Genomic DNA, 23645 nt, shown 5'->3' with positions numbered 1-23645 from the left:
TGATTACAAATATCTGACTGTGCGTTCAGGAGAACAAAGAAATGTGTACAGGTTTGTAACAACTTGAAGGTGGTTAAATGATAACATAATTTTCATTTCTGTGTGATCTATCCCAAGTATAACATAAGGCAAAAATGTTTTTCCATTTGATATTCAAAGTGAACGCTGACTGCACCTGTCAAAGATTTTGAAAGATTGTCTTTCAGAAAATAAATAAATTTTATAGAGGTTTGAAAGACACGAGGAAGTAAATAATAAAAACCATTAAAGGTGAGGTGCATGATTTTTTAAAAACACTTTGAAAAAGGGAGTCGGTGCGACTACAAAACGCACTTGTAGCCAATCAGCAGTAAGAATGGTGTCTATTAACCGACATTGTTGCCTGGGTTGCGTATGTGTGTGGGGCGGGTCAATCAAAAGAAGGTCCTGATTCTATTGGGATAGGGGCTTGTATGTTTGGGTGATTTTTAAATATCAACATTGAGATCATGCACCCCGCCTTTAAAATGTACTTTAAAAGTATAAAAAAGGTATAAGAAGTAGTTCACTGGGCCAGTACCTTTTAAAGAACTACACATTTGTACAAAAAAGGTACCAAAATGGTAGTTGAGAGCGGGTCACAACCTAAAGCTTTTTGACTTTGGCTTTATCATTCAAAAAATTATTAAGTTAGATACATAATTTTTTTATACAATCACTACAAACATCTCTGTTACAAATGAACACTTAAAAGTTTGTTTGTGGGACCTACAGTTATCGTACAATTACACCAAAAGTAACAGGAGTGCAAACGTTACAACCTACCCCATTGTAAAAAAGGGTTTGTTGTGATGCCCCGATGTATCGGCCGCCGATATTTATCGGCCAATTTTTGATGAATTTGAAACCATCGGCATATCGGCAATAGAACGAGAACGGCCGATACCGATTGTTTATTAATTAACTGCATAACGAAATCCATTATATGTAAAAAATGAGTTAATGTTGTTAATAAAATAAATGCTGAATAGCAAAAACCAACTTTGAAGGTTGTCATGCTGTCTTATTATATTTGTTTTAGCTTAATTTGTGCCTCTCTTATTATGTTGGTCAGTTGAATGCTAATTAGATCAAATCCATGTTCAGTAAAAATAATTTGATGCAGAAATAAACTAGATAATAGACCAACTGTATATTATTGTACAAACAATAAGTGTTTAATATCGGTATCGGCCAGAAGTTGTCTGTTTAAATCGGTATCGGCCCAAAAAAAATCATATCGGTGCATCCCTAGTTGTAACACCTGCTAGAAAATTTAGTTTAAACACAGATGACTCAATAAAATCTTGTCTATATACTAAAGGTGGATATTGTTTATATATCTGCCTATAATAGACATTCATCCATCCATGATCCTTCATCTAATCATCCTCGTATTAAGCATCAATGCATATAAATAATGTTTTGGAAAGGGCTTCACAATTTAAATAAAAAAATTATAATTGTAAGTTATTACTCCTGATATTGTATTAACAGTTATCATTTTGATAACTAGTATTTAAATTGTTTTCATTATCATTTTATACTGGAGCCTTAGTTGTAACACTGTGTTAACCCCACTGTGTAAAAATGTTTTCAAGCTACTAAGAGTTGCTGACATGTTTCAAAATAGTGCTATGTTTTAGGTTACAAGACAGTGATTAAAATAAAATAAGGTTAGATTTGGTGACTTACACACCCAACTCAGAAATGTAAAAAAAACTTAAGACAAAGAAATGTACTTTTATGCCTCCAAAACACTCTTTGCTCAATATCTTAACAAAACCAAATTCAAACTTTTCACAAATTCACAGGAGATCATCTTCTGACAGTAAGAGAAAAGCACAGATTGCTCGGCACTGTAGAAATATGTAAAGTAGCTGCGTTACAATTAACCTGTAGTTTGTGCCCCGCTCACCCCTACATAGTCCCTTTTTGAAAGATAGCATCCCAGTGACAACTTTTGTACCTTATTTTTGAGAGTGCAGCATGCAGATCTTCATTCTTAATAAGCTTAATTCAAATGTAATATTACTAATTCAATATATTAATTTAAAATTTTTGTTAATCACTTAAAAATTCATATAGAACATGAAAATCATACTAGAGTATAATGAGATGCAATCAAAGATGTTCCCAAACTGAATAACACCGTTTAATAACCGAGTGTTTGGGAAAGAGATGAAACGCAAGGTGTTGAGATTGAACTTGATGCGATTACCTTAGCCTATCAATTCTTAAGCTGGCAAAGTAGAGTCGCTCAGGTATGAGAACAGGTTCTGTGCCTTTAACTGCCTGCTCTCATTACCATTCAGAGGGAAATAGACTGAAACAAAAGCAGTCTCTGCTCCTCTTTTATTCTGGTGGGAGACGAGCTAAGAATACAAACCTCAGCGCTTGTATGCTTTCCTCTATCTGCCTGTGTTCATTACATAGAGCTCTGTGTTAATACCAGAAACCATCTGAGCAAATAATGGCAGTTCGCTGCTATGCTAATGCTCCCTCTGGTATTGTATCTGTCTAACGCTCTGTGTGTGTGTATGTGTGTGTTTGAGTTATGATCCTGTTAAATTATTGTAAACATCTGCCGGTGTTAGTGGGGTAGACCGTGAAAGCCCTGAATAACTGCTGCCATCTTGCGTGAGTGCCACAGTTTTAAGGTGATTACTGTCGATACTTATAATGACAGATGAAAGTGAGAACATTAAGATGCTTTTATTCATTGAATATATCGAGTTGTATATGCACATTCAATGTGTATTACATGAAAAGACAAGTAGAAAGAGTAAAAAAAAACTGTCTGTTGAGCATGATAACCTTACCAAAAATTATAACTAGGTGTTTCTCAGTGTTAACCTCCTAACTATCCTTGGAAATCATGTTTGTCATATATATATACACAATGCTACCTCAGTGCACTGAGCTAATGAGTCTTTTAATTAGTTCTCGCTCTTAAAATGAAACAGATTTTTTTTTAAATGATCATTTGAGAAAGACAGCAGGGTCCAAATTGTATATTCGCTTTGCTAGGCCTTAGGAAGTTAAGCATCATTAGGGGTGCCAAGCGCTGGCAATGCTCTTGAAGGTCATGTGACCTAAGGCATGGGGTTCAGGAAGCTGGGGGTGGTATGAGGTGCAAGAATGCAGCTCTGATGCTGAATAGCTTTTGTGCAGCGAGCGGGGTCCCATCTTTGGCTGCTCTTTGACCCAGATATGATCTCATGAACAAGTAAGTTTAGACATTGAGGACTGAATTGTAAATCTGGTCTTGTCCAAATCCTTTTGATGGTCTTCCCCGATAAGCCGTGCCTGCAGGCCTATACGAAACCAGTGGACGACCTCCAAAAGATGATTTTGCAAAACAAGTAACAGCCTGCAAATGCCACTTGAAGCCATTTGTTATGACTGTGTATGGGTTTTAGGAATTACATGGGCATTTTTGGCTTGCCAAAACATTCCGTTCTTGGTTGATAATCAAATTCCAGGAATAGCGTTGTTTACGCTTCACAAAGGCAGAAAAAACTTTGCTGTATTTTTTTATTAGAGATACTAGTCATTGTTAATCTGTGGTATGTAATGAAGTCCAAAGCCAGGCCTGTGTACCAGTTATGCTGTTACGTGGCCTTAGAAGCCCTCTGCTGGTCAAAGCACAAACATCCAGGGTCTGTCATATCCTGTATGTGCAGTATATCAATGCCTAGATGTCTCAGGGGCAGTACTCTTTGCATCTAAAGTCTTTAGTATATATTATTTAGTATATTTAGTATAACTTTTTTTTTTACCACCGAGGACCGGTGGTCTACGAAATTACCCGGTAGATTTTTGTCCCACGCTGCCCCTACCTAAAGAGTTCCTCAAAGGTACATATATTGGTATCAAATGATTATATATATTTATCTAAATGGTACATATTAGGACCTTTTCAAAAAGTAGGCTACTACCCCAGTAACAGTTATAGTAGGAACCATTGACAGTGTATCTTGCATGTTTAATAATCATATAGCATTGTATAATATAATGAATATTAATAAAAGTGCCCGTTAGAAATAAGTTTATGTATGGAGAGTTGCATTTGGAAGTCCCAAAAGTCTGAGACTATGCTAAAATGTAGAATTTAAAATCTAATTTAAACCTGGAAATAACATTCGCAGATCTCATGCTGGGATAGCATGGATCATCAGGTTTTGTGCAAATATGCCAGCTTGAGTGCCTGCTGTCATTAAAGCAAATGAACTACACGAAACCAAGAAGTCCTAAAGTTCAAAATCGTTTTAAATGTCATGGAAATTACATTTTATTAACTTATAAAACCGTTAGTTTCAGTCATGATTCTGGTTTACTATAAAACTCACGCGACCGCCGCACCCAATGATTCTATGTATCACTGCGCCCTTATCAACCACCCGCAACGTAAACATTTATGTTGACGTTGACAATCAGTCAGGGACTATTTTGCCAGCGGAAGGAAGTCTTTTAGTGATTTTACCTCATTAAAGTTTTTTTTTACTTCATTAAATTAGCGTTGATACATATTTTTTCTTCAATGTTTGTTTTGTGTGGGAACCGTTTTAGAAAAGCAATAAAGTACTCAGTTTCGTGTCGTGCACAACGCTCTTTAATTCAGCCATGACTGACGTTAATCATGCCTGCGCAGCGCATTCTTATTGTTACGTAAAACAGCATTTTGGTAAGTTTTTTGTTCTCTACTACAACTTCCTTTCAAAATGCAACAAAATATTGATATTTTAGTAAAATAGGATAACCTTAATATCCGTTCTGTTGGAAATTCAGCACTGTTGCAGGCACAACACAGAGAGCGTGCTGACAGGCAGAAGAGATGTAGCTGCATTGATTGTATTGGGATCAATGCTCCCATTTACTGTCTAACTGATTTTTTTTCTTTAATTATGTAGTGTCGATGGCATTTATCCAATCACCCCAGGCCTGCTGAGTGCATTCCCAGTGAGGTGAAAATCTTTACAATTAGTACATTTAGTGTCAGTCCACGGGCAATGAATAATAGTCAACACCCTTCTGGGCTGCAAGAGAAGAAAAACAATACAGACATAGACAAAACAACACGTCAAGTTATATAAATACATACACATTACTGGACACTTTAATCAAAGAGGCGGATTTCAATAACAGGATATCATTTTTGTCAAACACCGACCGTACTGCAGATAGTTTTACAATGTACACAAATTTAATTGAATGGCCAAAACTGTGGCACATTCAGTGGCGGCTCGTGACTGCTCATCCGAGGGGTGAAAATTCAAAATATGAGTTCGGAGAGTCGTGTGTGTTGCTCGTGTTTACAAAATATGTGTTTGTTGCATCATGTGAACCATGTGCATCACATGTTTTGTCAAAATAAGTGCCTGCTGCACACGCGTCAAAACCATTTATGATAAAAGAGACGCTCACGTTCACAAAATACACAAAAGACACTACCTTAACAGTAAACTGTGGCAAACGCGAGCGTCTCTTTTATCATAAACCCTTTAGACACATCTGCAGCAGGCACTTATGTGCATCACAAGACACGTGATGCACATAGGATCACTTGACACGCCAAACACATATTTTGAAATTACAAACCACACACATGATGGGCTACATACATGTTTTGACACACTTCACACCGTACGACCTCGAAAAAAGAAGTCACCGGCCGCCACTGGTCACAGTTATACAATCAAACAATTATACAGTACGTAGTAAAATTTCAGTTTTAGTAAAGCACTGTAGTCACTTTCATGCAGAAAACAGGTAACAGATTGAAAAGCTTTAGGCACAATATATCAATGAAAGATCTGAAGACATATTTGTTATACAACAGTGAATCCAGTCTATTAATCTGGATATAACAAGGCATTTAAAAGCGCATATATTTTAATGTAACTGCACTGGAACTTTGTATTCATTTTTTGCTCTCACTTTGAAACATTTTTTACTGGCAGAACAAAAAATAAACCGAAAAGCTGGCTATATTCTGTCTGGAATGTATGTCGCATGATATGAACGTCTGGTGGATAAAAGCACACATGCTGGTGTACTTCATATCAGCACAGTCATTGTGATATTTAGTTCAACAGCTCATATTAAAATGTTTATGTAATAAAGCAAAATCTGTTGTATTGTAGCAGCTGTCATGGATCTGGTCATCACAGCAGTCCACAAGTACAGTAATAACTTTTAAAGTAAGCACATTTCTGCGTCATGGTGCTCAACAAGTTATTCTGCTGTGAGATAGCAATCACATTACCAGCACATTCACTTACATCGACCACTGCTTTTATTTTAAGCAGCGAGATACAGTTGGCGCCTTCTATCTGTGATCCATCTCTGCGGTCAGGCGTTCTGCCATACAGACCAGAGTGTGCCTAAAGTGATGCTGTAGGCCAACACGGTCAGCATGTAGACCCTGAACAACAGGACGTCCAATACGTACCCTACCTGCAGCCACTCTTTAGCAATCTCCCTGCTCTCATCCTTTTTTTCTATGAACTGACGGATGGTGGTGATCTCTTGCAAAATGCTGTCCATGACAGGAGGGGCGCTTTCCCGCACGGTCAGACCCAAACCCAAGCTTCTCCCTGTGTCTCTGGATCCCTCGCAGTTGTGATGGTTGCAGCGCACTGTTTAAAGAATGACAGGTGATTTTCAAAGTTTGTTTTCGTGCATACACTTAAAGGTTCATAAATGTTCATAAAGACCCTACTATAAAGAGGTTCTTCAAATGTTAAAGGTTTTTTATAAAACCAAAACTTGTATGGCAGCTGATTTTCTAGCTGATCATTACTTAGTTGACCAGTCCATTAGAAAACCCCACTGGAATGGGTTTGTTCCTGGTCTTAGATGGTCAACTACTTTGGACCAGGTAATGGTTGGGACCAGTTGAAGACTGGAGTTACCATGTTCGAGAACCCAGCTGGATTTTTCTGCAGGGCAAACAGAGATCCCCTTGCGGCTACATCAAAAATGTACTGCAATTACATGAACTCCCACCTGTGTTCATGTTGTTCTCTTTGTAGAGAGGGAGGTCAGATCCCTGAGAGAGGAGGGAGCAGAACTTCTTATTGCGAATGCAGAGCAGGCCTGTGGCCTTCTCAAGCACCAGGTGCTTGACCCACTGGGGCACACGGGACTGCAGATCCTGTTTGTGCACCAGCCGCACGATCAGAACCGTCTCCGTCAGACTGATCACCAGCAGAGCCATGCACACCACAAAATACACACCTGGAGACAGACATGAATTAAGAAAACCATTTATGTTCCCTCTGAATTTGGTTTTGGTTAAACAAAATCTTTTTTTTATGCGTAGCTCCAAAGAAACTCTTTAAGGATAAAAATCTAATGCAGATTTTTGTTTTAGATTATTTAAAGGCGGGGTGTATGATTTTTTAAAAACACTTTGGAAAAGGGATTCGGGCCGACTACCAACACATTTATAGCCAATCAGCAGTAAGGGGCGTGTCTACTAACCGACATCGTTGCCTGGGTTGCATATGTGTGGGGCGGGTCTATCAAAAGAAGGTCCAGATTCTATTAAGGTTGGGGCGTGTTTCTTTAGGTGATTTTAAATGTCAAGATTGGCATTAAGAGATCATGCACCCTGTCTTATGTAACATCCTATGTGGGCTCCTATAGATAAGTAAGTGAACGTTATTTTTGCAATCACATTTAGTCGCTATTACGAATTTGAAATCTTAAGTAGCACTCTAGGATGCACTTCTTATCTTACACATCTCTGTACAAGCTTATTCAAGTCAGATGTTACATGCTGAAAATCAATGGACGTGGACTGGCTCCAGTTTAAACATAGCCCATTCATTTAGCTCTGATTCAAGAATCCTCAAGCTTTCGGATCTCTATCTGGAGGTGTTTTCGGTCTGTGTGGGAGACACAACAGAAGTGTGGCCCGAGGAAATCATAATATGTTTAATCGCATATGGGAATTCCACTCGGTACCTAGAAATTACTAGTTTTTTAACTAATGCATAAGGCAAAATTATGTCATATCTTACATAACAACACACATTTTAAATGCTTTAGCAGCAGACCATTAACCAGGGATGTACACAGCACTGAAAAGCTTTAAAAAAAATTCTTTTTTAATTTTAATTTTACAAATCTTGAAATCTGTTGCATTTACTTCAAAACGAGTTGTTTAGTGTTTGCACCAAATAATATCTTATAATTTAAAAAGCATTGCTTTAGGTTCTGTGTTCTTGTATAGCTGAGTGGTAGAGCATTGCATTAGCAACGCATGGGGCAGGGAAGACACAAAAAAAAATGTGTACCTTGTACTGCCCTGTAGGTCGCTTTGAATAAAAGTGTCTGCCAAAGGCATAAATATAAAAATACAGGCCAAAGGGAAATTAGTCACAAAGACAAATTACCAGTGTGGCCAATTACTCTTACTGAAATAAATTGCATGTAACTTATTAAAAAATATGTCTGTGACTTCGTAGTCTAAAAAAGGAAAACACCACCATTTTTTAATATTTTACTATGTTCTAAGCTCAAATTAGACGAGTTAATACATACCTATCTTTTGTCAATGCGTGCACTTAATTTTTGTACAGCGCATCATGAATGTGTTAGCATTTAGCCTAGCACTATTCAATCCATAGGATCCAAACAGTGATGAATTTAGAAGCCACCAAACACTTCCATTGACTGTTACATGAGTAGTTACACGAGTAAGTATGGTGGCACAAAATAAAACGGGGCGATTTTTTTAAGCGGATAAAAATGAGAACTATATTGTATGGCGGAAGAGCACTTAGTTTGCAGCACTTCGACCTCGGGCGCAGTAATATTGATGGAAGTTTGAGCGAGAGTAACAGTTTTTAAATAGGGAAAACATGGAAGTGTTTGGTGGCTTCTAAATTCATCCCTGTTTGGATCCTAAGGAATGAATGGGGCTAGGCTAAATGCTAACACGTTCATGAAGCGCTGTACAAAGAGTAAGTGCACGCATTGAAAAAGATAGGTGTGTATTCATTCGTCAAAGTTGAGGTAAGAACATAGTAAAAAATTGAAAAACTGAGGTGTTTTCCTTTAAAGCATTTTTTTTTTCAGAAATGTGCCAGGGAAAGGTACAAATTGTCCAAACTATTCATTACTGATGTGTGTTTCCTTCCTGCTATAAATGAAATGAATACAGTAGATGCATTTACCGATAAGTGGGGTCCCTATGGCAGTAGCTGGCAGGGTGTCAGAAACAATGATGAGAAAGACTGAATATCCCAAGAGGAGAGTGATTTTGAAGGACACTCGCTCTCCACTGTCTGGAGGCAGGTAAAACCCAACTATGTCCATCACCATCAGGAATATACTGGGCAACAAGAGGTTTACTGTATAGAACAGAGGTCTGCGTCGAATCACAACCTGTTTATCGTAAAAGAGACACATTTTAGTGATGTCATAATGTGATGGTCTTCTTGTTATAGTTTTTTACTTTACCGCAGTCATTGGGATTGTATACAATAAGTGATGTTTTCAACAAATTGTACTTTAAAATATTGAGTCATCATGTTACAGTAATTGTGGTGAATTAGTTTCTGACTGTAAAAAACAACTTATCTGTGACATTATTATTTGCAAATGCTAATGTGTGCTGTGGCTCGATTTGGTGTTATTTTGTTACTCACATGAAACTTCATTTCAGCGTAGTATTCCTTTTGGTCCACACTGAAGTTTTTGTATTTGGAGAGAACATGAAGCAGTTCCCATTCACTCTGATTCATGAACACACTCTTGTCATTCTTTACAGCCTCAGGCGTCCTTATGAGACTGATGTTGATGTCATTTGCTACATGGAGAAATCAGGCTAAAGATCAGATTATTAAGTTCAATATAGCAAAAAAATCCCTATATATATATATATATGTAAAGATACCATGTTAAATATTAAAATAGTAACTAAAGTTGCTACTGGAGTTGAATATGTACCTATGGACTAATCTCTTTGATACTGAGGTACGAATATGAACTCTTTAGGTGCAAAGGTGTGCTTTTGAAAAGGTAACACCCCAATGAAAGCTAAGGATCATTTTTGATTGTAAAGTAAAGTAATGAATATAAATGCAGTTCAACAGTTTACTGCATTTTACTAAAGTTATTGTAAATGTTAAAGTTTACTGCAGTTTTTCATGTGTGGTGTATTTGTAAAAGTGCTATTTTTAATTTGAATAATTGAATAATAATAACTATTGAATAATTTGAGCAGTCCAAAAATAATCCTTATTTCTACCTTTAACATGATTTTTTGAAATAGCAACTTGATGCTTGTTTTTATTTTAATTAGCTTTCATGCTTCAGTTTCCTGCATAATTGAAGATCACATCTCTTAAAATCCTTTTAGATTTGGATTCTGAGTGTAGGAGGATTTCTACAGAAATGTGTTTACTTACTCGTGTGCAGCCAGCTCTGGAAAGTCAGGCTACAGTTTTGGACATCAAACGGAAAGTTATAGATGTTAAGGGAACAGGCTGTCACCACCTGGATGGGTTTATAGTTGCGCACAGTTCCGTTGTGGCTCACATAGACGTATGGGATATCTGGAGACTTTCCGACATCCACACTTTGGATGCAAAAGATAGAAGAAAACTGGGTATAGGTTATTTTGTGTTTTATTGTCATTTTTTATTCAAAATTTCATTTTTGTTAAAGTTGGTGCAATATTTCTTTAAAACTAGTGCTTTTTTATAACTGATGCAATGTTTTAAAGCAGTGCTTCCCAATCCTGGTCCTCAGGACCGCCTTCTAAAAAGTTTTAGATGTTTTCTTATTTAAAACACCTGATTCAACTAATCAGCCTCCTTCCAAAATGGTAAACATGTCTCCCTAACAAGCTGATGATATGTTTAATAAGGAGACATCTAAAACTTTTTGGGAGGGGGTCCTCGAGGACCAGGATTGGGAAGCATTGTTTTAAAGTGTTTGACAAAGGACACTGGACACTGATAAAATGAAGATGGAAACAGATCTCTACTCACAACTCATTGATTAGGATATCAGGAATCCAGACGTTGGCAGTAGGCATGGAAATTTGCTTGACTTCATCATATTCTTCAGGATTCCACACAAGGAACTCATCTGTCCATTGCTTTTGACAGATGAAAAAATAAGAGGGGAAAAATGTCACAAAACATAAAAAGGAAAATCTTCAAGAAGTTATGTATTTATGCATTATCATTAATTCATATCAAATTATGAATGCAAACTAGAAAATTGTATATTTGTATATTTTATTTTGTATAGATTTATTGTACTGTTTTCCATTTTTCCCCAACATACCTGTCTGTACCACACGTATGTTGTCAAGACCTGGTTTTTCTCATCCTATGTTGCATAAAGGTACATAACAGATTTTAATGTTTTAAAAATTCAATTTCATAAAACGTTAAAAAAGCAAATGTATTTTAGCAAATGTATTACATAATAATATTTTTTGTGACACTTTACAACAATGCTGCATTTTTTTTACCATTGTTAACTACGTTTATTAACATAAATCAACAATCATAAATTCTTCTAAAGCATTTATTGATCTTAACTAATGTTTATTTCAACAGTAAAACTTTACTAATCCATGTTTTGAAGCAAAAGTTGTATCAGTTAACAACTGTTAATGCACATTGAATAGATATGAGCAAACAATGAACAATTATATTGGCACTGACTAACATAATCAAAGATGAATAAATGCTATAAACATATACTGCTTATCGTTAATGTTCGCTAATGCATTGACTGCTTATTGTTAATGTTAGCTAATGTGTTAACTAATGGTAATGAATGAGACTTTCATGTTAAGATTTTTGAGAAATCTACCCACCACATTAAGAATAGCGTAAACCATTAAGTCAATGGACACGGTCGTTGAACTTCTCCAGTCTCGTACTGGGCGAACTCCTTTCTTGTATCCGGCACTTAAAAGGTCACTTAACCGAACCAGTGTGGCATTGGCGAAACGCCCAGTATTGTTTTCCGTCTTCTTTCCTGCACCGAAACACAACAGGCTGTTATCTTTACTTTACCTACCGCATTCAAAATTAATACACATACATTCATGCATAAGCTATTAATTTATAGTAATGGATTAGTTTGAAGTACCTTCGGTACGTTGTAAGCATATTCGGACATCAGAAATAGGGCCGTTACCACAATAGACATTTGACTAAGCTACGTCATTCCCAAATATTCATACTGAGCGATCAATATGGGTTTTTGGAACATTTAACAGGGGATTTAATCCAAAACAAATATCAGTACATGCAAGCTACACAATTCTTTTATTATTATTATTTATTTTATCATAAACTTACCTATGTTGGCCAAAATTCACACTGGTCGACATTTGCATTTATGCGTTTGACGATTACATCAAACGCAACTGACAATGTAACTAAACATTTTATTAGTTATTTACTTTCAAACAGGCAAAAATACTGTCTAGGTTGGCATCCCTAAATTTTGAGACCCAGCCTTTGAGTAATGTAATTATTTCATGCTTTTCCGATTTAAAGCAAAGTCAAAATTATTAAAAAAGTTACCTGAGCAAGCAAATGCAGCTCCACACATGAAAACGCAGAGCGCTGTCCAGAGTGCTGAAACATTCATTTCTGCGGATTGTTGTAGGTGTTTGTAGGATTCTGGCAGGCTGCTGTCCCGGGGCAGCTTCCAACTACTGATGCCCCCTAAGCTCCATTAGTTATCTCTAAGCTTCCCATAAGCGCTTAGGCTGTGTCAATTACAGCACTTAGTCCACCCGCCCTCAACTGCATCATCAATTGCACGGGCCCACAGCACTTTAGACTATGCCCCAAGTCACCCACATCTAAAAGATTTAACAAAGCATTGCATTGTGTGCTTAGTAAAAGATTAACAAACTGCTGTTTACTATTATTGCTATTTTTGGTCGTAAACCGTATAGTTAATTGAAACTTTCAGAATATAGTGTCTTTCTATTAAATCGTTTAAACTTAATAGGGTAAACAATTGATGTACCTACTTTACATGCAAAACGTGCTTTCTGAGAATTGAGATATTGCTAGTGTTGGTCTTCTTAAAGTAACACAACAGAGGGCGTTCCATATCTATAACAGCTACCTTTGACATTTCACGGGTCATGTTTCTCCACCAAGTTCAAGTCAATTTCCATGAGCACTTAGACTACTACATTAAACTGTGATCTAATACTTCGTCCGGCCATGATGAGACTTAATTAGCCAGGCAATAGGCAGTTGATTAGATTTGTGTCAGAACAATATTATCAGAAGTTTGTGGAGAAATCGAATTAAGCCTTTTTTCCTGACTGGACAGGCATCTCTGAGATGCTGTTGTGTATGTAATGAAAACACACTGCGGTGACGTGTAGGTGATTATGGTTTATATTTCGGTAAGGAAGCTGGACTGTGATATATGATATTACTACAGGTACAAGGGGGACTGTGTAAAGCCTTTAAAACTCAATTCAACCATTGCATTATTATCTGTATGTATTATTGTTATCTATGTATTTTTATTTTGTCTGGACATCTGCATCTTATGTGTCTAAACAAATAACAACCTTTTGATTTGCAGATCGTTACTCATTTAGGCCTACACATTTGTGTTATTTTGCATTTATATATAACTTGTCGTGGATTTTCTTCAGGAGAATCAGAGACGGTTGAAATGTAAAATTCTCTTCAAAGTATTTTATTAAAGAATTGTGTCAGACAGCTTATAACACAATACTGGGTTGTACACCTGCATTTGGTAAAATGATAATGACAATGATCCCGTTCTGAGTTTTTCTGTCTCAAACTCTGTTCTGTCACAAGGCTCAGCAGACTCAGGCCTTCAGGCCCAATCCTCAGTAAAATTTCCCCAAACTCCTTCTCAAAACAAACTGTTTGTGCTGTTCCTCTATCTCTGTAACCTTCAAGATTACTACACAAATACAATCACTGATGAAACAAAAAGTGCCTTTGTTTTCTAACTCATCATATGGCTATCTCACAATTATTACCAAAGTTACACAAATATCTTCCAGGCCTAGCTGTGAATAAACACTGTCATGTGCAAGCAACAGAGAGAAAACTTAGTTAATTTAAGCCCGGAATACACTGCAGGATTTTTGTCACACAGTGCGCAACGTCACCAGCATGCGCTCGTGGTAAACAAATACCAGCACGCAGGTCGTAGCAGCAAACACACTGTGTGGTGATCATGCTGAATTTCTGACGCTGTCAGAAAACTATCGTAGGATATATTTGGACGCAAGACCGGGAAAACGCCCGTCTTTGAACCTCTCTCACTGTACGACATAGGACCACCGATTAAATCGCGGCGATTGTTTCACGATGGCAATCATTCGTCTGGGACAGCCAATAATCGTGCAGTGTATCCCGGCTTTAGACCTTAACCATAAAACACACTAAAAGTATACCATATAAACAGTTAAACTAATCTTTAAGATAAAACACTAATTTCTCTCCCTTAAACTTTTTCCTCTTAATTTTACAGCTTTCCATTTTTTTCCTTTATTAACTGTACTTTGCATTCCAATTGCATGTGTAATCTGGACATACTGTAGTTTAAAGCAAAGCAGTGTCCAAAAAATAATTTGTTTTCTTTTATTCTGCACCAAAACAATCACATACATTGCTAATGTTTTAGCTTGAAGCTAGTTTTATACATTCAAATAAAAGCATTGATCTTCTCACTTGTTACATTTTGAAGTTAAACGTGGTAATAAATAAAACCCATGTGTGCATTCAAACAACATTTATTTCAATTACTGTGAATAATTCATTGGAGTACATAAAATGTATGACACAGCTAATGCAACTTAACTGCATGAATTATAAATGAACATTTGCTGTTAACATAGTGCATAACCAATTTCTATAACCACACTCTCAGAAATAAAGGTACAAAAGTTGTCACTGGGACAGTTCCCTTTCAAAAAGGTACACCTTTGTACCCAAAAAGTGCATATTAGTACTTCAAATGTACATATTGGCAGTTCAAAGATGCATATTAGGACCTTTTTTTAAAGGGTGCCCCAGTGACAGCTTTGTACCTTTATTTTTTGACAGCGCACCTAGTCCAGCTAGTTTCAAGCAATCATCTACTGTACTGTATCTCCAAAAATCGGAAATATGTAATATGTTGTTTGTTATTTTAATAAATGTACAGTGATTGTGAAAATTTTCCAATTTCAGTTTTTGGTTTTAACTCATTATTCCCCTTCTCTCCATTACCTCTTATTATCTTAACCAAACCGCTTAACTACTATCGCTACTGTCAGAGTTTCACACAGAGCTCCATCCACTCCAAAGCAGCAGCAGAGTCATAGAGTAGATCAGCACAAGCATCACGTAAACTCGAAAGAGGAGCTTGTCTACTTTAAGGCAAAGTGCCACCCAGTAAGCGTTCGCACTGCTTTCATTGTCCTCCTCCTGAAGGCACATTTTGAGATACACCATCTCCTGTAAGATTTTCTCAAGTGGAGAGTCACTGTGAGCGTCATCCGTGAGGGACACCAGATCTGTCTCTGAAGAAAGATCAAACTCGTAGCCTGAAAGAGTAACAGGGAACACAAATTAATTTTTGGATATTTTTATATTTGATATTTTTATTACTTAAAAACTAAAAAGATGCTATAAATGACGGTTGCCGGGATGTTGCTCTGTTGCTATGGTATTAAGCCTCCTGCATGCAAGGTGGTTACCGTGTTGTTGGTAATTGCTTGCAACCTCTACACCCTTAGGGCCTTATGATCATGTTTGTAGCACAGTATGGGGCGAGTTACACACCTATTTTTTGCCTAATAGCATGTCTAATGATGACAAATGAATAAGAGTCTCACTCCTACCCCCTGACTGATCCACATCATACAGCGTCTTCACTGAAGTGAACGCACTCTCATTAAAGCTCTGGTCTGTTGAGCCGTATTTGTCGAGTAAACAAGCCGATATGGACAACTTTTTGACATCGCTTTCGCTGTAATGCAAAAGCTTCACCACGAAAATGGACATTGCCAGACTGAGCACCAGTAGTGCCATACAGACAGCAAAGAAAATCCCTGTGACGAAACAAGAGGAGATCAGATTAGTGAGGTGAATTTGCTAGCTGTCCAATTGTCTTTAATAGGCAAATGTAGTTAGAAAGAGGGTGAGCTCTGTCCTTATTACCAATAAGGGGTGTTTTAATGGCCGTAGCAGGGATTTCGTCCATTAGATTGACTCTGATCACGGTGTAGCCCAGAAGAATGCTGGTTTTAAAGGTGACACGAGTTCCACTGTTTGGTGGCAAGTAGAAGCTGATGACATCCACAACCATGAGGAAGATACTGGGGATGAGCAGACTTACCACGTACAGCAGGGGCCGCCTGCGAATCAACACCTGTAGAGAGACAGAAAGACTGGGTTTATTTATTGCCTGTCCTAAAGCGGTGGTGTCTAAAGGGGCGTTACATAACAGGCTAAAGCCTTCTACCCATTTCCTTGATTTGCTAAATCAAACCCAATTGCTCATTCCAGAAGCGAAATAGTTTTCCCACACTTCAGCTCCCCCTGAGAACCCAGATTTGATTCCTGAGCGCCCTCCCTGATCAACCCCAGAAATAAAAAGAGTGCCATTTTATCCCACTGCCCTTCATTTGGATCAGGACCATCCGTTTGACTTCCCATGTTTAAGTCTGCTTAAATTTTCACAGTACAACAAAGACCAATTTCATACTGACTTAAACATGTCCCCCGTCCATTCGGCCAGTGAGTAAAAATACAAATATGGATTCCTAAATGGCTTTGGCAATGAGCAAGGTGATCAAAGAACGCAGCCGTTTCCATGGTGTGTGCATCTTAGTGGAACACTATACGTGTGGATTGCCCACCAGCTCTGAGCTATTGGCCCATTCCTCCTACTAAACACGGCGCTCATTGATCAAATGCCAGAAAGACAGTCTCATTATTATCATCCTCGCTGTGTGCTGTCTGCCGCTAAGCCTCATCCATTAGCATTAGTGCGACTCCGCCATCAGCAACGCAAAGGTTGGAGAAAGGTTGTGACACATGTCAGGCTACTGTCAATACTCTGCATGTCCGATGGACAGTTACGTGCCAAATGGTTGTGTTCACGAAGAACACGAATAAATTGGAACGGAAACATTATGAATGCCCAGTGCCAGAAGAATCTAATAAAAATTGAATATTCCTGCTGGTTTGAGTCTGATGGAATCTGTTTTATATTCTGATAAAATTCCACCTGATGCACATAAACGTTAAAAGTTGTTAAGAAGACCTGAGAGCTAAATATTTCAGCAAGGAATAAGGGGCCGGAGGCTGTGCGTTGATAGGCACGACGCAAAGGAAACCCTTTAGTTGGGACTTTCACGCTACAGCGCCATAAGTACTGTATTGTTTTATAAAACAGTTATACAAATATTAAAGGAAAATAAATATTAATGTAACTTTTATGAAGTAAAATCTCTGAAAGCTGTCCTTCTGGGTCTGGGCCCCTCTTTAGGGAGACGTGGGATCCGATATGCTTTGAGCTCAAATAAAGATGCATAAAATGTGCTACCCAGTCTCACAAAGTTTCGTGATATAGTCATGTAATTTTTTTTCATTTTTTTTTTCAGCGTTTTTTCGTGATCGTATAATGAATTTCTGTTTTCGTGTGATTATCACATATTGGTTAACTGCTTTTTCCTATTTTTAAACGATTGTCGCTTCGGTTTAGGGTTAGATTTGGTGCTTGCATTAGAATGTCACTTCATACATTGGTTTATACTATTTTATATTTTTTTATTTTTTTATTTGTCGCCTGGCCTTAGGGTTAGAGTTGGGTTTTGGTAGGGATGTCATTTTATGTAAATCTAACCCTAAACCGAAGCGACAATGGTAAGAAAATAGGACAAAACAGTAACCAATACGTGATAATCACACGAAAACAGGAATATTCTAACGAATTTCCGCGTTTTTTCGTGATCGTATAACGGATATTATACGATCACGAAAAAACGCGGAAATTTGTGATAATATCACGAAAAAAATCTAAAAAATATGTGACTATATAACGAAATTTCGTGAGACTGGCTGTTCCACTAATAATTTTATTTAAAATGATTTTTAAAAGCTTTTTTTAATTATATGCTTACAAATCCACTAATAATTTTATTTTAAATGTTTTTTAATTATATGCTTAAAATTTCAAGATAAGAAAGTTAAAATATTCCCTTACGAATATTAACTTAACATTTTTTTTTTTTGGTGTATTGATTACTATTAGCAAAACCATGGTTTTACTATAGTAACCATTAACCATTTGGTGGTAACCATGGTTAATTTTCCTAAGGGTTCTCGTAAAATAAAATGTTATTTTGCTTGCTTCATCTCAACATACTTGTCAATGTAACAGCAAAATCAAATGGAAAGATTGGGTTGGGGGCTCAGACTGTCGAATATGTAGCGGGGACCCAAGGGAACAAGGTTGGGAACCACTGCTTTAGAAAATAGTTCCTGACCGACTGTGAATAGCAAACGGAATCGCTGTGTCCGAAATCATCTACTTCCTTACTATATAGTAGGTGAGGTAAGTAGTATGTCTGAATTCAACAGACATATTACTTACAGTAAGAAAATAACCTACTACTAGATTTTGAAGTGTGTATTCAGTTGACACTTTAATCCTGTGAGCCTCTGTGGATTCACCAAATGAAAGAAGAAGGAGAGGTGTGATAAAATTAAAAAATGTTGGAAAGTAGTAATATGGCTCAATGTAAATTTAAATGCACTTTTTCATCATCCAAGTATTCTGGACAGGCTTTATCCTAGTCCCAGACTAAAATGCATGTTTGAGCTTCCTTAATTGAAAAACATCTTGCACTGACATATCTTAACATAAATCAGTGGTTTAGTCTTAAGATGCACACCAGTGTTGTTTTTTGTAAGCTATATGTTTTTGTAAATACTGAAATAAAAAAAAATGGAACTAACTGGTTTATACACAATCAAGTTAATGTAGCAAACTTGCTAGAGCATTGTGTTAGCAATGTTAAGGTCATGAGACCAAAGAACACACACACAGATAAAACGTACATATATTTCTTGGTTTGGATTAAAGCCCCTGTCAAATTCATAAATCAATTAAAATTCTGTGCTTTAAGTTTCTTTGTTTCTCACATTAAACTGAATGTGGGCATACTTCTGGTCATCTATATTCAAAATCCAGTAGTGAGATGGAATAGACAGCAGCTCCCATTCCCCGTCATCCATGAACTCTTCGATTTCACTGGAGATGTTCTCAGCAGGCCTCCACAGAGCTAAATCCAATTCATTCACTGTTAGAGAAACACATCATCAGAACTGTTGTCTTTGGACATGTTTACAAGTTTAATTAGGTCAAAAGTCTTTTCCTTCATGAACCATTTGTGGAATTGCACAAATGAGTGTCTGTGTCAGCAAGTGGCTTTCAAAAGATTTTAAACCTCATGAAAAGCCACTTAGTCACCACAACTCTCAGTATACAGAGGAGAGGTTGTTTTAAAGGAGTGAAAGCACACCCTTGTGTATGTATGAGTGATTTACCTGAATGGAGCCAGCTGCGAAAGGTCAAAGTGCAGTTCTGCCTGTCAAAGGGAAATGCAAAAATCTCCAGGTGACAGGCCGAGACCACCTGGATGGGTTTGTAGTTTTTTACTATTCCTGAACTGTTGACATAAACATATGGGATGACCGGGGATTTACCAACATCCACGCTGAAGAGAGAGGAATAAAGCAAATATAGCTTTAGACTCTTGATCACATTTTTTACATGCTTAAAAACTATACTGTAAAAATACTGTATTGTAAATGCATACAATTCACTTATGATGATGTCAGGCACCCAGATGGCATCTGAGGACAGCGAAATTTCATTGAGTCCATCAAACTCTTTAGGATTCCAAACCAGAAACTCATCCTTCCATATCTAAAACATTAGAGTAACATGGTTTGCTGTTACTACCCAGTCCCATGAGATAAATTCAGACCTTTTAAACGTTCAGTCCTCAGTGTATCTCAAATATCAGATGTTCAAAATGTGTTTTCAGAAAGTAATTTTCAGTTTTTTGCACACTAAACCTGCATGCGTCACACGTAAAACCTTATAAACTGTATTTTTGAATTCCTTATTTTAGTACAAGTACAAAATGTGTGACTGTTTATGTGGTTCTTTTGTGTAAATTTTGGTTACATTTTTGGGGGGTTAATATTTAGAAAAAGAACAAAAAGTCCTATGGGTTAAGTTTCAAGATCACCTGAACTGAAAGCAGCAGCAAGTGCAATACTTTTTATTTAAAAAAAAAAATTTGGTCTATTTTAAATAATTATTAATACATTTTTGACAAATTCAAAAAATTAAATCTAAAAAATAAGACTTTTATTTCAGAAACACATAATATGATAACAAAAATATTTTAATATAGTTTTAAGAACTTTAAGAGCTTTAAGAAGATATTTTTACTTTTAATATTAGGATTATGGATAACACTTTACAATAAGGTTCATTAGTTAACATTAGTTAATGTATTAACTAACATGAACAAACCATGATTATTAATCTTTGTTAATGTTAGTTGATAGAAATAAAGCTTTTAATTGTTTGTTCATGTTAGTTCACAGTGCATTAACTAACATTAACAAGATTTTAATAAAGTATTAGTAATTGTTGAAATTAACATTAACAAAGATTAATAAATGCTGTATAAGTGCAGTTCATTATTAGTTACATAATGTAGTTAACTAATGTTAACTAATGAACCTTATTGTAAAGTGTAAGTAGTATTACAAACACAACCAACAAAGCCGTTGACTACACCAAATAAAAAATTGATACCAACTTGACGATACCAAAGGCTGGTGGTAACCTTCTGAGTCTGTCCATCCTGTGAAAACAACCAAACTTATTATTTTTTAATGGTGCATGAAAAGCAAAGGAACAATGTACCATTTTTACAAAACATAAAGTTGCACTGACAAACATTTTTATGTTACACCTAAAGCTTGATTAATCAAATTATACATTTTAATTCAGTCTTGTATAGGTTAAATACAGAGGAACGTACCACATCAAGAACAGATTGGATTATAAGGTCAATGTAGACAGTAGTTGGACTGGTCCAGTTCTGGACAGGCCGGACTCCACAGTCATATTTGCGAAGTAATAACCTTGTGAGTTGGTTTAGAGGAGATCTCTTTGGTTTGTCTGAAACCAGTTGAGCCTGAGGAATAGCTGTGCATATTGTGAGTTTTGAAGATATGTTTAACTGTATACAAAATTCAATCACATTCATTGTAAAGCTCATGAATATAGGCCACTGAAAGGTTAGGTGGCTTTTTACAACATTTCAACTTTCACTAAACGTTCACTTTTTGAATATTAAATGTTACTCCAAACAACTATAACTGAAAGACTGTATAATTAATATATTAAAAAAGCAACAAGACTTACCCGACAGCAAAAAAGAAATCAATAGCATAGAATTCATCCTGAAAGTTAAATTCCAGCTTTGCAAGAAAAATACAGCTTCATTCAAATGTCTTTTCTCCAGCGTTTAAAATGTTAACCTTTCCAAACTGCCTTTTAATACACAACAAATGCCCTGAAGCATCAGAATGGCTGTCATACATATGACTGCAACAAATACACTGCTGCAACTTGCTTGCCACTCCAGCAAATTGATTTTCCATTATGATGGTAAGAAGATATGGCTTTTGGACGGATGTGTACTCCCAGCATGTAGACATAGACCCTAAGCAGTGATTTCATCATGATTGTGTCATTCCTTTCTTTGTTTCTTATATTTATATATTGAGAATATCCTATGCTATTTTTTGTAGTTAAAATGGGATAGTTAAAAAAAGATTGGTGCATATGTTTTTTTTTTTAAGTTATCACTGGGACGATACCTTAAAAAGGTCCTATCTTTAAAGTGCACCTATTTCATTGCTAAAAACAATGTTAATTTGTGTACTTGGTATAATACAATGTGTTCGCATGGTTTATGGTTAAAAACACACATTATTTTCCACATACCATACATTTTTGTAACTCCAGATATACAATGATTTTGAACAAAACTCATTGATTTGTAAAGCGCGGTGTCCCTGATTGGCCAGCTAATCTGTATGTTCTAAATATGTTGGCCTGAATACCTCTGACATCAGCAAGAAATGTGTCGCTCCTTACAATGTTTGAAAGATTCGGTCACAACGCAATGCTACACTGTAAAAAAAACTTTGCTGCCTTAAAATTTTTTGTTAAATCAACTCAGATTTACAAGTCATGTCAACAGAAATTAGTTGTCACAACTAAATATAGTTGAGAAAAGTCAACTTAAATTTATAAGTCATAACAACTCACCTGTTGTTATAACAACTCATCTCTAGTCAAGATAAATAATAGTAAGTTGAAATGACTTGTAAATCCGAGTTGATTCAACAAAATTTTTAAGGCAGCAAAGTACTTTTTACAGTGTAACAGAGTTAACTTACAGGCTGAGTCCGAAGCGGGAGGACTTATGATAATGTCGGCAAGCCCAGGAAGTAAACTGTTGCCATCAATCCATGTGTTTGTTCTAGTCCAAGAAAAAATATTTACGTTGGAGATCTTTTGCATATCGTTACTAATACACACTTACACACCAAAAGGAAATGTAAAATCGTGAATTGGACTATAGGAGCTTTTTAGGTACTAATTAATATGCAGTCTTAGTTCAAAGTAAAAAGGCGTAAAAGGCTATCCGAGTTTCAGCTTTTGTACTTTTGGGGAATTTTTCAGTCTTTAAAGGAGACATTTCACAAGACTTTTCAAGATGTCAAATGGTGTCCTCAGAGTACGTATGTGAAAAATTCCATATAGATATTTTATTATAACATGTTAAAATTGCCACTTTGTGTGTCATAATTTGTCGCATGCTTGCAGAGAATGATTTACTAAAACTAAATTGGGTTGTTCTTTTTCACATTTTCTAAGTTGATACAAGCACTGGGGACCCAATTATAGCATTTAACCTCCTAAGACCTGAGCTTTGGTTTGTCTTTTGTTTCAGATTTCTTCCAGCTATTTGGGGTTAGGAAGAACCAATAAATATAATAACCAAATATTTTTCTTTGAACATGAAGCAGTGTAATTGTCCACATTTGTGTACAACAGGTTCCAGTTACACAGATACAAAAGTATTATGGTGCAAACAACAACAAATGTTATGTCCACGTATGTGGACACACCAGGTCTTAGAAGGTTAAACATGGAAAAGTCAGATTTTCATGATATCTTCTTCCCATTAAAACATATTTTTATTCTAAAAAATGCTGGATTATTTTCATCCCAGCACTGCGTCCAAAAGGGACGAGCCCAGCCGACAGGGTGGGAATTTAACCCTTGCTGGGTTGTTTCAACCCAAACTGCTGGGTTGTTTTAACCCATTTTTTTGTCAAATATAAACATTTTATGGGTTCATTTCAACCTAGCTGCTAGGCGCATCCCTTGTTGACTCAACTGGCTTAGTGTATATCACAAAATTCTGTTTAGAAGCTAAAAAAGATTGTGACAAATATGTTATGTTATAAAATAGCAAA

At 36.4% G+C, this 23645-nt stretch overlaps 2 protein-coding genes across 2 annotated transcripts; both read right to left on the bottom strand.

Annotated features, from left to right (window-relative positions):
- Positions 1-5106: 5106 nt before the first annotated feature.
- Positions 5107-12872, bottom strand: LOC135776315 (5-hydroxytryptamine receptor 3A). Its single transcript, XM_065286932.1, has 9 exons — positions 12588-12872; positions 11870-12033; positions 11329-11373; positions 11028-11137; positions 10443-10612; positions 9681-9841; positions 9207-9417; positions 7030-7260; positions 5107-6659 (listed from the first exon to the last, which is right to left on the bottom strand). Exons 1-9 carry the CDS (start codon positions 12652-12654, stop codon positions 6373-6375), a joined length of 1446 nt encoding a protein of 481 aa, XP_065143004.1. The 5' UTR covers positions 12655-12872; the 3' UTR covers positions 5107-6372.
- Positions 12873-14766: 1894 nt separating this feature from the next.
- On the bottom strand, positions 14767-21661 carry LOC135776868 (5-hydroxytryptamine receptor 3B). The gene is made up of 9 exons (XM_065287784.1): positions 21517-21661; positions 21131-21297; positions 20906-20950; positions 19886-19995; positions 19614-19783; positions 19209-19366; positions 16218-16428; positions 15899-16108; positions 14767-15601 (listed from the first exon to the last, which is right to left on the bottom strand). Exons 1-9 carry the CDS (start codon positions 21551-21553, stop codon positions 15336-15338), a joined length of 1374 nt encoding a protein of 457 aa, XP_065143856.1. The 5' UTR covers positions 21554-21661; the 3' UTR covers positions 14767-15335.
- Positions 21662-23645: the final 1984 nt, after the last annotated feature.

The sequence above is a fragment of the Paramisgurnus dabryanus genome, chromosome 18, assembly GCF_030506205.2.
Source record: "Paramisgurnus dabryanus chromosome 18, PD_genome_1.1, whole genome shotgun sequence".
Classification (NCBI taxonomy): Eukaryota; Metazoa; Chordata; class Actinopteri; order Cypriniformes; family Cobitidae; genus Paramisgurnus; species Paramisgurnus dabryanus.
Note: the sequence above shows the minus strand (reverse complement) of the source record. Positions and strands in the feature narration are given on the sequence as shown.